The sequence below is a fragment of the Schistocerca americana genome, chromosome X, assembly GCF_021461395.2.
Source record: "Schistocerca americana isolate TAMUIC-IGC-003095 chromosome X, iqSchAmer2.1, whole genome shotgun sequence".
NCBI classification, from domain to species: Eukaryota; Metazoa; Arthropoda; class Insecta; order Orthoptera; family Acrididae; genus Schistocerca; species Schistocerca americana.
Window position 1 is genome coordinate 672,272,197 of NC_060130.1, and position 16,316 is coordinate 672,288,512.

Below are 16,316 nucleotides of genomic sequence, written 5' to 3' on the forward strand. Positions count from 1 at the left end.
TACAAGTTATTCGATATATCATTTTGTTTACTCTTGTGATGGATTGTCCACCCTCTCCTTTGTTTCAAGATTTAGCATAATTTCTTGTATTTTTGTAGGATAAACAAATGTGTAATCTCATAAAAGAAAGGACATAAGGATGCATTATAGTTTAATGATGAACACTGAATGCTTTAAATGAACTACCAAGTAATACAATACACATTATTTTAGAACTGATTTTTCTTTGTATGTGCCTCGACAGCTAACATTTTCTCACCATAGCCTTTCACACCTCCAACCTCTGTTCATAAATTCCTATATTAACCTCCCTTCCAGAATTTCTGCCAGTCATACTGTAGCCAGTGTATGTATGAATTCAGTGAAGTCAAGAAGTCACCTATGTGCAGAACATTGGCCATACCAGCTCCTAAGCCTGTGGGAAGCAGTTAGCCTAAAGAAAAATTTTATATGTTATGTTCATCACTTGCAATTAGTCCTGTATAATAAGTGAACATCCTCTCTCTCTCTCTCTCTCTCTCTCTCTCTCTCTCTCTCTCTCTCTCTCTCCCCCCCCCCCCCCCCCTCATGCACACACACACACACACACACACACACACACACACACACACACACACACACTCTCTTCTCTCACTAAAACGGACTTTAAGAAGAAAAGTAATTGTTGGATACTATTTGTAAAAGTGCCATGTGAGAACAGCTGGACATTGTTTCAAAATTGGATTTTTGTGGAAAATGACTACCAATTTGCTTCTGTGTGCCATGAATTCACACACTGCAAAGTGGATGGTTGCTGCCCTATGACAATATACAAATTTTGGGGCATGCAATGGTCCCACTCAATGTTTAGTTATTATGCCTCCTCATGATATAGCTTCTTAACTTCTAATCACAAAAATGTTCAAAAATATTTAAATTCATGTCGACAGTAGTTTATACTTTTGGTATAGTTAAATTAGCATGTTTTAAATATAACCTAGAAATCATCTATCCTGGACAACTCCTTCTGTTCCCTGGAAACTTTGTATTTAAAAATTGGGTGCTAGGAAAAAAATACTTGTTTTTAAGTTGGATGAGTAGGACTAAAACTAATGATTTCACTAAGTTTAATGCTAAACATGTATACATATCTTGTAAACTGACTCATTTCACATTATTTCAATAAAAGAATCATACAAATGATCTATGGAATGTGTAACTAACTAACTAGATAATTGTAGAAAGAACATCACTACCATGTGTAATCCATGGTCACATATGATAAAAATTCTGACATTGATACAAAAAATAGATGCTTCAGTGCTGCTTGTGAAAAATTATGACCAGTAATGAAAGAGAAATACAAATCATTGGCAGTCACTTCTCTCATAACTGTAAACATGGAACATGCGTAATATTGAACTGTTGCAAAAGTACGATGATTTTTCCATTTCTTATTGATAAGAGTATGAAGTATCTCCAAAAAAAATCTCTGTAGATTAGTTCCTTATGAACTGCTAATTTGAAAGATCTAAGGGTATACAATATGTCAACATAAGTTTAATCAATGTTATGAAAGTCTTACAACTGAATGCTTCAGCTTTAATGATCTATTTGCTCAATCTGTTAACAGATACGCACCTTAATTCTCATCCACCATCACCACTCGAACCTCCTACTCCAACTGATCACAATGAAGACTCCACAGTGAGGAAGCTTCAAGCATTTTTTAACCAAAGTGAACACAGTCGCCATGAAGTTAGTATTCGTCTGAATCTGGAGGGCATACAGCTTCGTCTCTTCAGTGATATGGATGAAGTAAGAATGGAACATTCATTACATTTCTTGTTCAAATACTTCTTCTGCCAGCATTCAGCATAAACTTTTCCCAAGTGCTAGATACGCATTTTCTCATTAATAACAAACATAATAAGTTGTTTTCAGGCAAGACAAGGTCTAATAATTTGAAAATTATCCTTTTGAGTGTTTAATAACAAAACAATTCTGTGAATAATTCCTAGGAACATACTCCATAACCATATTTTAATGGGAATGTATTACATTGTTACTGATAATCAGACAAGAGCTGCTAAGTATTATGTTCATATATGAATGCATTTTATGTGCTTAATTTAATTGGTGGCAAAGGGATGGACTAGGCCACTCCCACTCCCAACCGGTTGCCAGAGGGACTATGTTTCTATGGTAGACCACGGTGCAAGAACTGCCCAAACCATCCACCCAGCACCACCTGCTCCAGTTTTGTCACAGGCTTAGACTACCCCGTGAAAGCAGGCTTGTCGTATACCAACTCTGTTGCAAACCCTGAACAGCGTTTTATGTTGGTATGACTACCAACCATCTCGTCAACAGGATGAATGGTCACCAACAAAATATTGAAAAGAACTAAGTAGACCACCTGGTGGCATAACCTAACAAAGGTGACCACCCAGTGGCACAACATGCAGCTGAGCATGCCATCCTAAATTCAAATGGCTGTTTCACAGCCTGGGCCAACTGGATGCTTCCCTCCACCACCTACTTCTCTGTACTATGTAGATGGGAGTTATCTTTACAACACATCCTCTGCTTCCGTAATCATCCTGGTCTCAGTCTCTGGTAACACTCTGGCCCCACACCCTCCATTGAACAGTTTCCCCTTCCTCTGTCCACTCACCACCTCCGAATTCACATCCAAGCAATAGAAAATCATTCAGTATTTTTACCATATTAAGACTATCACATACATGCCACATTATATGGTTTATCCATAAAATTTACAGAAATTGGAGCCTTTTATTGTTTTATGGGTGGATGGTGTCATTTTATGACTTTGTGGACAAAAATCTGAAATATTAACATTCAGTAATCACCCACTTCCATGCAATTGATTGTTTGCATGGGTCAAAGGCAAGTCTGCGATAGTCAATAACTCACTCTTTGATATGATTGGTATTTTTAACTGTCATCATTTGAATTGAATTTAAAGTAGGATAACAGCTCTTCTGTGTCGACATGCCCTGCTCTGCAAATTCTTTGTTCCACTCCATTTGCTTGTTGTGATTTAACCCATATTCTTTAACCTCGTGTGGAATAATTACATTCATTCTATCTGTGTGTGCGTGTGTGTGTGTGTGTGTGTGTGTGTGTGTGTGTGTGTGTGTTTTTTTACCATGTGCATAATCTTTATTCATGAAGTTCACTTTGTGTTCATTTAATGGTTTAAGACTGTGTGCTTTGACATGTTTCAATGAAGTGTTTAACTGCCTTCAGTATTTATGTTATAATTTTATGTGACATTCAGCGATCCAGGTTCCTTTTGACGTTTCAGTACATTTGGTCTCAGACATTTTCATACGCTTTATTCCTACTGTAGGATTCATGAATAAATCCAACAAGAAACTGTTCTTCCATATATTTAAAGAATCCTATTCTGTTGATTTTCTGTGCATACTAAAATCAAGAAAGGGAGAAAAATTTACCTTTTTCATGGTATGTGGGTGTGATATTAATATTCCACATGGTGGAAGAAACAATTTAAGTAATCATGTTAAGTGTGGTAAACATGTAAGTTGTGTTATTCAAAGGAAGATAACAAGAAAATCAACACCTTTCCTGCCAAGTCTGGAAAATTTGACAGTGATGTAATCAGTGCCAAGTCTCTGTTTACTTCCTTTTTGGTGGAACACAATGCACCCTTAAGTGCAGCTGATCGTGCAGGTACTTTATTTAAGAACACGTTTCCTACATCAGAAGTTGCAAAGAAATGTAGCTGTGGTTGCACAAAAACGACATACATTGTAAATAAAAATGCAGAAAATGCGTCATCCAAAGTTGTTAAGTGCCTTCAGAATGGACCATCTGCTTTGGGAATGGATGGAATCAATGTTGTAATGCCAAGCTGTATCCTTTTGTTGTTACATTCTGTGATATTCCACAGGAAAAAGTAGAGAGCACTGTGCTATCAGTACCAGCATTACACAGGGACTAAACAGGGTGAAACATAGGTAACCTGATGTTATCACAGCTGAATTCTCATAACATACTAACTGAAAACTGTGTGGCTTTCTTCTCCAACAATGCTCCTGTTATGATAAGACACAAAAATGGTGTTTCATCAGTGCTGAAGGAAGTTCAACCAGGTACTGCCTTCATAGGTTGCATTTGACACCAGATTAGCCTAGCAGTGAAAAAGGTGCTGGAAGATTACCACTTAAAATGAATGAGATCCTTGTTGATATATTTTATTTCTTAGAGAAGAGTGTCAAAAGAAAAGAATGTCTTCAGAAATTTCAGAACTTGCACAATAAAGAGCCAAAAAAATTCTGATGCATGTATGTACTAGGTGGTTATCTTCAGGCAGGTATTTGGATAGACTGCTGAACCAATGGGATCTGCTTCTTTTTTTCTTCAAGGAGGATGTAACATTGTGTACCCAAAACATTTCCATGAGCTTGGCATCTTTCAGAATACCTAGAGTTGCACAAAGTGGATCCAAAGAGTATCAGAAGAAGATGTTCCTGTCCTCAAACTTGAACAAGGCCTTTTGCACTTTCCTACATGTGCCTATTCCTGTATTTGACAAATTGAATGTTGCACTTCAGATTTCTTCCTCACAAATTCACTTTTTATTAGAACTTCTAATGGATTTGCTAAAGCAGTTGTTTACCAAGTTTGTTAAGCCCAAATTGGTCAAAAGCCCATCGTCACTTGAAGTTGAGTACAGCTAGATTCAAAATGAGAGAAGTGATGATGGGTTTATTATTGGCATTCAGACTTCGAACTTAGTTGATGATCTGAAGGATACAGATAAGTCTCTTTTATTTTTATCAGGGAGAAACTACTTTTGTACTGCCTGAGACAGCATCATCAACAAGTTTCAACTCAAGGATGATTTGTTATGCATGCACAAGCTGCTAGGTGAGACAAATTTGAAGATGAACAATTTTCTTCTATTAATTTTCTTTGGAACAGTTTCCTATCATGTTATGCAAGAAAGAGAATGAAACTACAGATGAGGTGGTGAATGAGCTGCAGGTGCAGTTCACTGCTTTTCAAGTAGATGACACTTTGGCTGCAAATCAAGATCCTGCAAGTGATTCTAGTTGGGCAAAAATATCAAGAATTTGTGGAGCCTACGGACTACTTAAGTATAATGGAATTTCTAGAGTAATGCTCTCTATTCTCACCACACCCAATAGCAATGCAGAATGTGAACGTGTTTTCAGCCTCGTGAAGAAAAATAGAACAGAGTTACATCATCCGTGTCCCATTAATCTCTGGGGTCTATTTCTATCTTGAAGATCAAGTGTTTTGGTCCCTGTTGTGACAACACATTTTCTCAAGACTTTTTGCAGGAAGCTGAAAAGGCCACAACTATGACTTTATGAAGTTGAACTTGCATGTGATTTGCAGTGTGTATTATATTATTTCTAATCTGTGTTACATTAAACAAGTTTAATTGTTTAAAGCTTTTTTCAATTATTTCATATCTGCTTAATTTATGAAGGAAATCCTGTTGTGTAGCTCCAAGTCAGTATTCACCTGCTGCTGTTTAACATGGATTTCTTCTTGACTGTTATGTTCATCTACAAATGGTTGGCATGTGATGTATGTAGATGTGATTTCATTGAAGTATACTATTTAAAGCATGAAGTATTGTATTTTGCAGCCCAGAAGTATTATTATTTCCATCAAGCTGGGGTATGTCGAAAAGCATTAGATGTTTTGTTGTGCGTGGGTTTTAGTGATAGCCCTTTTCAAAAGTCAGCACGTATGCTATCAAGGGCTTGTTTGATGTCTACATAGAGGTTATGAGGCTCAGTATTATACTCATATGCCTTTTCATCTATTTCCCTCAGCCAAATATGTGATCTGTTGTTGACTTGTCAGGCTGTAATCTACACTGATATTCTCCCAAAATCTCTTCTGCATATGGAACTAGTCTGTTGTAGATAACACCAACAAGAATCTGATAGGCTACATTCAGCAGGGCATTTCCTCAATAATTTGAATAACGAAGCCTTGTTTCCTTCTTATGTATTGGTTGGATTACACCCAAGGTCTACTCTTCTGGGATTCTTTCCTGATTCCACATCAGCCTCATAAGTTTGTGGATTCACTTATGTAGACCACTTCCTCCAGTTTTCAACAGTTCTGCAGTCATTCCATCACTTTCTGGTGCATTGTAGTTTCTTAATCAGTGCACCATATTCTGTACTTCCTCTAAAGTGGCTGCTCACTTCTGACAGGATTGCCCTCCAGAATTCCTATGAAGTATTCTTTCCATCCGTTCAGAACACTTTGTTTATGTGTCAGCAAATTTCACTCTTTATCCTTCATACCACCCCCCGCCCCCTCCCCAAGAACCATGGACCCTGTCTTTGGTGGGAAGGCTGTGCAACTGCAACCACAATGGAGGGATGGAGGGGTATCTGTTGAGAGGCCAGACAAATGTGTGGTTCCTGAAGTGGGCAGCAGCATTTTCAGTAGTTGCAGGGTCAACAGTCTGGATGATTGACTGAGATGGTCTTCTAACACTAACCAAAACGGCCTTGTTGTGCTGGTTCTGCGAACAGCTGAAAGCAAGGGGAAACTACAGCCATAATTGTTCCTGAGGGCACGCAGCTTTACTTTATGGTTAAATGATGATGGTGTCTTCTTGGGTAAATTATTCTGGAGGTAAAATAGTCCCTCATCCGGATCTCCGGGCATGGACTACTCAGGAGGACGTCGTTATCAGGAGAAAGAGAACTGGTGTTCTATGAATCAGAGTGTGGAATGTCAGATCATCCCTTAATTGGGCAAGTAGGTTAGATAATTTAAAAAGGGAAATGGATAGGTTAAAGTTAAATATAGTTGGTATTATTGAAGTTCGGTGGCAGAAGGAACAAAACTTCTCATCAAGTGAATACAGGATTATTAATACAAAATCAAATAGGGGTGAAGCAAGAGTAGTTATAATAATGAATAAAAAAATAGGAGTGTGGGTAAGCTACTACAAACAGCATAGTGAATCTATTATTGTGGCCAAGATAGACATGAAGCCCACACATACCACTGTACTACAAGTTTATATGCCAACTAGCCCTGCAGATGACGAAGAGATTGATGAAATGTATGGTGAGATAAAAGAAATTATTCTGCTAGAGAAGGGAGATGAAAATTTAATAGTCAGGGTGTCTGGAATTCGATAGTAGGAAAAGGAACAGAAGGAAAAGTAGTAGGTGAAAATGGAATGGGGGCAAGGAATAAAAGAGGAAGCTGCCTGGTAGAATTTTACACAGAGCATAACTTAATCATAGCTAATACTTGGTTAAAGAATCATGAAAGAAGGTTGTATACATGGGAGAGGCCTGCAGATACTGGAAGATTTCAGATAGATTATATAATGGTAAGACAGAGATTTAGGAGCCAGGTTTTAAATTGTAAGACATTTCAAGGTGCGGATGTGGACTCTGACCACAATCTATTCGTTTTGAACTGCAGATTAAAACTGATGAAACTGCAAAAAAGTGGGAATTTAAGGAGATGGGACCTGGATAAACTGACAGAACCAGAGGTTGTAGAGAGTTTCAGGGAGAGCATAAGGGAACAGTTGACAGGAATGGGGGAATGAAATATAGTAGAAAAAGAAAGTGTAGCTTTGAGGAATGAAGTAGCGAAGGCAGCAGAGGAGGAAGTAGGTAAAAAGGCAAGGGCTAGTAGAAATCCTTGGGTATCAGAAGAGATATTGAATTTAATTGATGAAAGGAGAAAATATAAAAATAAATGAAGCAGGCAGAAGGTATACAAACGTCTCAAAAATGAGATTGACAGGAAGTGCAAAATGGCTAAGCAGGGATGGCTAGAGGACAAATGTAAGGATGTAGCGGCATATATCACTAGGGGTAAGATAGATACTGCGTACGGGAAAATTAAAGAGGCCTTTGGAGAAAAGAGAACCCCTTGTAAGAATATCAAGAGCTCAGATGGAAACCCAGTTCTAAGCAAAGAAAGGAAAGCAGAAAGGTGGTGGTGGTGGTTAGTGTTTAATGTCCCGTCGACAACGAGGTCATTAGAGACGGAGCGCAAGCTCGGGTTAAGGAAGGATTGGGAAGGAAATTGGCCGTGCCCTTTCAAAGGAACCATCCCGGCATTTGCCTGAAACGATTTAGGGAAATCACGGAAAACCTAAATCAGGATGACTGGAGACGGGATTGAACTGTCGTCCTCCCGAATGCAAGTCCAGTGTGCTAACCACTGCGCCACCTCGCTCGGTGAAAGCAGAAAGGTGGAAGGAGTATATAGAGGGTTTATACAAGGGCAGTGTACTTGAGGACAATATTATGGGAATGGAAGAGGACGTAGATGAAGATGAAATGGGAGATATGATACTGCGTGAAGAGCTTGACAAAGCACTGAAAGGCCTAAGTTGAAACAAGGCCCCGGGAATAGACAACATTCCATTAGAACTACTGATAGCCTTGTGAGAGCCAACCCTGACAAAACTCTACCATCTGGTGAGCAAGACATATGAGACAGGTGAAATACCCTCATACTTCAAGAAGAATATAATAATTCCAATCCCAAAGAAAGCAGGTGTTGACAAATGTGAAAATTACTGAACTATCAGTTTAATAAGCCATGGCTGCAAAATACTAACATGAATTCTTTACAGACAAATGGAAAAACTAGTAGAAGCTGCCTTGGAGAAGATCACTTTGGATTCCATAGAAATGTTGGAACACGTGAGGCAGTACTGACCTTATGACTTATCTTAGAAGATCAATTAAGGAAAGGCAAACCTATGTTTCTAGCATTTGTAGACTTAGAGAATGCTTTTGACAATGATGACTGGAATACTCTCTATCAAATTCTGAAGTTGGCAAGGGTAAAATACAGGGAGCAAAAGGCTATTTACAGTTTTTACAGAAACCAGATGGCAGTTATAAGAGTCGAGGGGCATGAAGGGGAGGCAGTGGTTGGGAAGGGAGTGAGACAGGGTTGTAGCCTATCCCCTATGTTTTTCAATCTACAGAAGAAGCTTAAGAGTAGATGGGTGGATCACATAACTAATGAGGAGGTATTGAATAGAATTGGGGAAAAGAGAAATTTGTGCCACAACTTGACTAGAAGAAGGGATTGATTGGTAGGACATGTTCTGAGACATCAAGGGATCACCAATTTAGTACTGGAGGGGAGCGTGGAGGGTAAAAATTGTAGAGGGAGACCAAGAGATGAATACACTAAGCAGATTCAGAAGGATGTAGGTTGCAGTAGGTACTGGGAGATGAAGAAGCATGCACAGGATAGAGTAGCATAGAGAGCTGCATCAAACCAGTCTCTGGACTGAAGACCACAACAACAACATCCTTCCATGCTGATTTCAGTCTATGTTCTTGAGTACCATTTTTAATTTTCTAATACAGCTTTCCACTCTCATTCCTTTGATAGTGCTTTTCCATCTCTTCTATCTTTCTCCTTATGACTTTCCTTTTTTTTATCCTACATAACTTCACTGCCTCTATTCTTTTTTCATTATATAATGCCATATTTTGCTGTAAGCACTTCAGTCGTGTTTCCTTTTTCTGTTCCACTGCCTGTCTACTTTCAACATCATAATAGTCTTGATTTCGAAGCTTCCTTGTTTCCTTTAGTATTTCATATGCTGTTGTCAAAATGTCATTTTTAATAGTGTTTCGTTCTTTGTCTATATGGTCTTAGCCATCTTTTGTTTGTAACTCGTGCCTCAATCTGTAGATGTAGACATATCTTTCATTTGTTCTATATTCCATTTTTTTCTCTGATAGTGTTTCCTGTGGCAGCCGTAGCAGGTTTTTGCCTCATTTTGGTTTCTACTAGATAATGGTCAAGATTAGAATTAGCTACTTGAAAAGTGCATTTATTTTCTATATCAGATACCCACCTCTTTGAAACCAATATATGGTCTATTTTGTTTGCTCAATTTGTTCCTGGTATTTTCCAGGCCCTTTGTAGACTTTTTTTCTTAGGAAACAGATACTTACTGCATTTAACTTGTTCACAGAAGCAACCTTGGCAATCCTCATGCCGTTAATACTAGTTTTATCATGCAGACTTTGCTTACAAAGCATGCTTCTGAAAGCCTTTTCTTTGCCCAGTTTGGCAATATAGTTGTTAAGGACTATTTTGAAGTCATGTTCAGGTATTCTGTCACAAACCTCCTGTAGCTGATCTTAGAAACCATCTACCATATCTTCATCTGATTCTTTATAGGAGCATATATATTCATGAAGGTCACATAGTGTAATTTGGCTTTGATACCCGAGTACATATTATTTCATTATGCAAAGTGAGAGCAATAACAGATTTACATGTATTCTTGGAGGCTATAAATTCAACTCCATGTTTCTCTTGTCTTTCATCTTCTGCTGAATAATATAGGGAGAATTAATGCTTATGAACCTCACCCCTTCCCTTCCACCTCATTTACTGAAGTGCAGTAACTTTCAGTCCATACCTTAGCATCCCTTCAACAATACTATCCATAACTCCTATCTGCAGCAGTGCATGAACATTCCATGTTCTAAATGTTAGTACTGGTATTTCCATATTCCTGTTTCTTTGTGCATTTCATTTATATAAGAACAGTCTGGCATTCCTTGCTAGATTACTCACAATGATAAGTGGTATCGGTCTTGTGTTCAACTTGCAACCTGGAGGACCAGAAGGGATTGGCCCCAACGGGGGAGCCAGAGACAGCATGTCCCACACCTTAGGGTAGGCAGGGCTCTGTACACTAGGTTGTCAATGCCACTATGGGAGCTAACCCTGAAATGAATGTATGTACTACTGTTCTTAAACAAGAGTCTAATAACTGCATACTTATAGAAAGGTACATTGTGAGGATGATGCATTAAATATGTACAGTATCTATAATCATGCTTTTGGTATTTTACTAGAAATGTTATTAATGCCATGAGAATTTTTCTTTGAAGACAGTTAATTATTTTTATGATTTCATGGAAAGAAGTTAAGTGATCTCAGGTTGATTGAATGCCTGTGGCACTGATTGTCTCGAATGCTGCAACACTTTTTCTTTTGAGCTGACTATACAAAGTTTCTCAGTTACATTTAGAAAATAATTATTAAAGTGGGTTGCTATGTGTCTGGAGACATGGACCTTTGTGGGAAAATGCATGAAATTTCATGCCACCATAGTGATCTTAAACATATGTTTAATTTTTTCCATTGAGCTGAATGTTTCACACTTTTTCTGCAACCTTTGCATAAAACTATTTAAAAGTGTTACTGATATCATGAGATGCAGTGAATCTTTAGCATACCTGAAGTTGATGGATGACCTCAGGAGAACTGTCATTGTAAAATGTCGCAAGCTAGAACAGCAACTTGAAAGCCAACCATGTGCATGACATTCCAAGTAGCATCCAAGCATGTTACGATCTATGTTGTGGAATATTCTAAATAGGAACACAAGCACACACACAGCCACAAAAGAAATACAAATTTATTGGGTCACTGAGTGACATGAATAAGAAAACACTACACCTGAGTGTCGGAGGCCCATGCCAATCCTTATAAAGATGAAGTCCATGTTATGTGTGTCTGGTGTAGTGCCGTGTGTGCACAGCAAACCAAGTGATGATGGTCGGTGACTGAACTGCACCTGGTGACCACCTTGGGTACTTTCTGGTACATTGTTTGAGTGTTGTGACTATGTTTGCTGTAGTGGCCTGCTTTATGTCCACTAGTACCATCCGTTTACTGCACTTCTTTTTCCTTTTTGGGGGAAGGACCAGGCACTATCAGTGACAATGCTGTGGTTGAAGAGACTTCCATGCTGTATCAGGCAGTGTCAGGGGCAGCAGCCGAAGGATTGAGAAGTTCCCTGTTCATCTGGATGGATGAAAGTGAATGGGATGAAAGCATCCCCACTGTCCACTCGACCGAGGGGGTGGACAGGACCAGCGATGGTGCTCTGATCATCTCAGTGTTGGAGTCCACAAACAGGGGCTCCAGCATGGGCAGTGATGACAGCAGACTGAAGAGGAGAGACTCTGGCATTGCAGACCCTGCATCCATACCTCCTGACAGTGGCACCTGCTCAGTGGATTGGAGGGCACCAGCACCTGCCACAATGAGCTACCCTGCCTTCGGTACTGAAGATGACCTGACTGCCAGGATAGGTGGGGATATCTTGGTCAGCAAAACACCCGGGTAAGCCAGGGCCAATGATAAATGAGGCATCAGGCACACAGTCCGTGGAGGGGGCCCTCTGCTCATCCTGCTCAAGTGACTGGTTCTGGTGGCCTGACACAGCAAAACATGAAGACACAGCAATTGCCCTGGCTGTTGATGATGGCTGGAACCCATTGAGGACACTGTCTAAATGCTATGGCCAAAATTAGTGTGCCAGGCATGAATGTTAATGAAACCAATGCCCCTGGGGGACACAAGATGTCATGCAGTGTCTGTGAATGACAGCTGTGCAGGAACTCAGCTTGGCCCCAATTGGCATCACTCTGTAACAGGTTAAACAGATTTTAGAGCCTCCTTGGCTGAGAAATCTGCTGCTTATCTGTCCAACTGCATTTTAAATGTTCAGGCAAGGCATCACATCTTGCCATTTGACTTCACACAGAAGGGAGGTGTCATGATGTGTTAATGCTGTTATCTGTACAAAAGTCTTTGAAATATTGCACCACATTGTCTCAAACCAGTGTGCCAGGTAAGCCTTCGATGGGGAATATCTACAACAGGGCCTTGACAGTCATGTCTGCTGTTTTAGGCATACAGTCAGCAGCAGATGCAAAACAAGAAAAAGCATTAGTTGCCAACAACCAGGAAGTGTCTAAAAAAGGACTAGCAAACTCATTGTGGATTCTTTCCCAAGGTCGCATAGATGCCAGTCATGGGGAAAAAAAACACCAGAAAACACCAGTGTGCAGTGTGCCTGCTGATTTGAAGGCTTGCAGCAGGCTGCAACAAGATGTTCCACCTCCTGATTGGTGTCTGGTCAAAGAAAATGATGGCATGCCAGCAGTTTTGTGTGAGAGGTCCTCCAGTGTCGCTGATGTAATAAGCGAAGGACCTCCTGATGCAGAGCTGCTGGAATCACAATGCAGGGAGGGAACCCTACCATTAACAGGAGAATAACATCATCCAAAAGAGAGGGGCATTGGTATAGTGAATAAAAGTTACCAAGCGGGTCCAATGCCAGACTCAGAACTCAGTCAGGCCATACCTGTCGTATCATGCATATGGCCTGCCAGAGCACGGGTCTATTGCCACATGGGAACTGGTAATGTGGAAGCCATGCACTGTGTACCTTGCCTCTGTATCCAGCTGAAAACAAAGCAGCTCTTCCTAGTCAAATGAGGGGTCAGGGCCAAGGGGAGGCGAGATAAGGCATCTACTTTCTAATGTTATGATGGGGGATAAAAGTGCATCTCATAATTGTACTAGGATAAGAACAAAGCCCAGTGCTAAAGATGATGAATGGCTTTGCTCAGTAAGGACACTGGTGGGATAAACAGGGAAACGAAGGGCTTATAGTCAGTAATTAAATGAAATTTAGCGCCATAGAAGAACATGTGAAATTTTTTTAAGCATAGACAATAACAAGAGCTTTTTCCACCTGAGAATAATGTTTCTGAGCCAGGATGAGGGTTTTCAAGGCAAAGGTGATAGGCTGTTTGGAGCCCTCTGAATAGCAATGGACCGGGAATGTCCTTAGCCCATTGTTGGATGTGTCTGTGGCCAGAACCAGATGCTTGCTGGGTTGAAATGTTTTAAGACATGGTGTGAAGAAAAGACTATCATTAAACTGCACATAATCATGCCTACAAGCTGCAGACCAAACTAAAGGAACATGTTTCCAAAGCAACAGATGGAAGGTGTAGTTGGTAGTAGCTGCTCTTGGAATAAACTTGTGATAGTACGTAACTTCACCAAGGAATGCCAGAAGTTATAGATTAGACAGAGCAAACCTGTAATAGTTGCTATGTGTTGGTGTGTTGGGTACATGCCCTGCTGGGAAATTTCATGATCCAAATAAACAGTGGAAGGCTGGAAAAAGTGAGACAGTTACAATGATATCACAAAGATAGCTAACACAGTGAGGGACAACTGTCATAACCTGATCTAAAAAAAGTTTAACCATTTAACTGCTGTGGATGAGTTATCTTGTCATGCTCCACCATTCTCCAGGTGCTGATGACATATTCAAACATGGCCCCTGAGTTTCCTTAAAGCAATACTGACATGTTTACTCATCCTGTTCCGTCATCCTATAACTGCAGCAGACAGATTACTTCCATATCTTGGTGAATTGAGATGTGTTGATTATTTACCATACAACAAACATGCCCTTTACATGCCATCATTTGCAAAAAACCCTGTTTTGATATCTTGACCCATTTATGAAGTATGACAATTGTTATGACCACATGATTTGTTATGTGCAGGGATGGAAATGGGTGTCTCTTGCACAACTGTCCACCAGATATAAAAATCAATAACACAAGAATAAAAAGAGATATCATTCTGCCCTCAATTTTAAATAAAATTTTGATATCTTATTTACATTGCATACATTACAATGTACAAGCTAAATTCAACCATACACAATGTGTTTTTACCTCTGCAAACTCTTTAAAATTTGGTGTGATGTTTTACTTAATTTGATGTACAGCCAGCAAATCCATGTGGACCGAACTTGGAGCCTCACATGTGATCATCGAATGGATATAAAAGTCAACAATTTGAGAACAGAATGAGACATCATTCTGCTCTCAATTTTAAATAACATTTCAATATCTTATCTATGTTTCATACACTGCAGTGTATCAGCTAAAATCTTTCAAATTTCATGCAGTGTTTTACGTAATCTGATGCAGTGTGGTAACAATGATGTGGGGGGGGGGGGGGGGGGGGGGAAGAAAGAAAGAAATTCAGTTCTTCATTGAGTTAAGTAATCAGATGGTAAGATGGGCAAAAATCAAATTTTTGTCTCTCAGCACAAGCACCAGCATTTGGAGAGCAGTGCAACCATAACAAATTCATTCTTGGCACACAATGTAGTGGTGAAAGGGTTAAAAATGGCAGGTTCATTAGTGAACCCAAAAATTAACCACTGATATTGATAAAGACGGAAAGACATATAAACCATAAGCAACTGTTTTGATTCCTCATCCAACAGAATCAGAAGGTAGTTCCGGCCAACTCAAGTTTTTTAAAAAAAAAAAAAAAATTACGAATTGACCCCAACCAACTTTGAGAGCAACTGCTCCAGGTCAGGCAAGGGGTAAGTAGCTATGACTTACTGTGCATTCATAATGACCTTGAAGTTGGCATGCAACCTAAGCTGACTTGACAGCTTCTTGATGGTCATCAAGGGCATAGCCTGTTCACTATTGATGTTGAGTGCTCTACCTCTGTCTTAACCTGGTTGCGTAAAGCTACCAGCACCAGTCACACCCAAAAAAATGAGGACAGGCAGAGGGTTTCAGGATGGTGTGTGCCATGAAATTGCTTGCACAACGTAAACCTGCAGCAAACTGATCAAAAAACTCTCAAAACACAAAGAATCCAATTCATGATAAGGCAGTTGATAGCATACCAGATCCATCGCACCCATAATAGAAAAACCAAAACCAGTGAAGGCATCTAACCCAAACAAATTTTCAGTAATGACATCCTTGACCACAAAATATGTAATAGAATTGACAAATGACATGTAAAATCCTTTGGTCATGAATTTGTCAAAAATAGGAATCTAGTGTCTGTTATAGCTTACCAATTGACACTCAACAAACGCCAGCGGTGCGGTCCCAAGCCTGGCGTATGTCTGGCAGTTGAGCAGGAACATGACATCCCCCCATGTTGACTTGTCATATTAATGGCTTATCCATCACCTGCACTTCAGTTAAAAGTTTGTTCCAGACTGCAGACAACAGTGAACATAATGACAAAACAGTATGAATATCAACTTCCAGTGATTCCAGCAGTGACTCCTGGGGAAAAGGTGAGGGGTGGGGTTTAGAGATTGACATACCACTGTTATGTGACTTTTGTTTTATGCCTTGATTGCAAGAGGACCACCACTTGGGGTAGGCCACCTGCTTGTGTTGTGTGAAACAAGAGGGGCATGTAGGAAGTGGTGTTCACTGTTCCTGATGTCTGCATTGGCCCGGATTGCTTGTTTGTACTATGGCTACCTCTGTGTCCTGCTGCGTACTAGCCTCCATGCACTGAGGCTGCATTCTATGAACAATGGCAAAATCACTCCAGGTCTCTAATTTGTGGCCCAAATCATGGGAGACCTTGAACAACTGTGCAATATTCAAAATCTCTTC

At 39.8% G+C, this 16,316-nt stretch overlaps 1 protein-coding gene across 1 annotated transcript in view; it reads left to right on the forward strand.

Annotated features, from left to right (window-relative positions):
* LOC124555746 (vacuolar protein sorting-associated protein 13A-like) overlaps positions 1 to 16,316 on the forward strand; it is a 689,798-nt gene that overhangs the window by 237,724 nt on the left and 435,758 nt on the right. Inside the window, exon 25 of the mRNA XM_047129770.1 lies at positions 1,613 to 1,797. Coding sequence (XP_046985726.1) covers positions 1,613 to 1,797 — 185 coding nt within the window. The remainder of the gene's footprint in view (positions 1 to 1,612; positions 1,798 to 16,316) is intronic.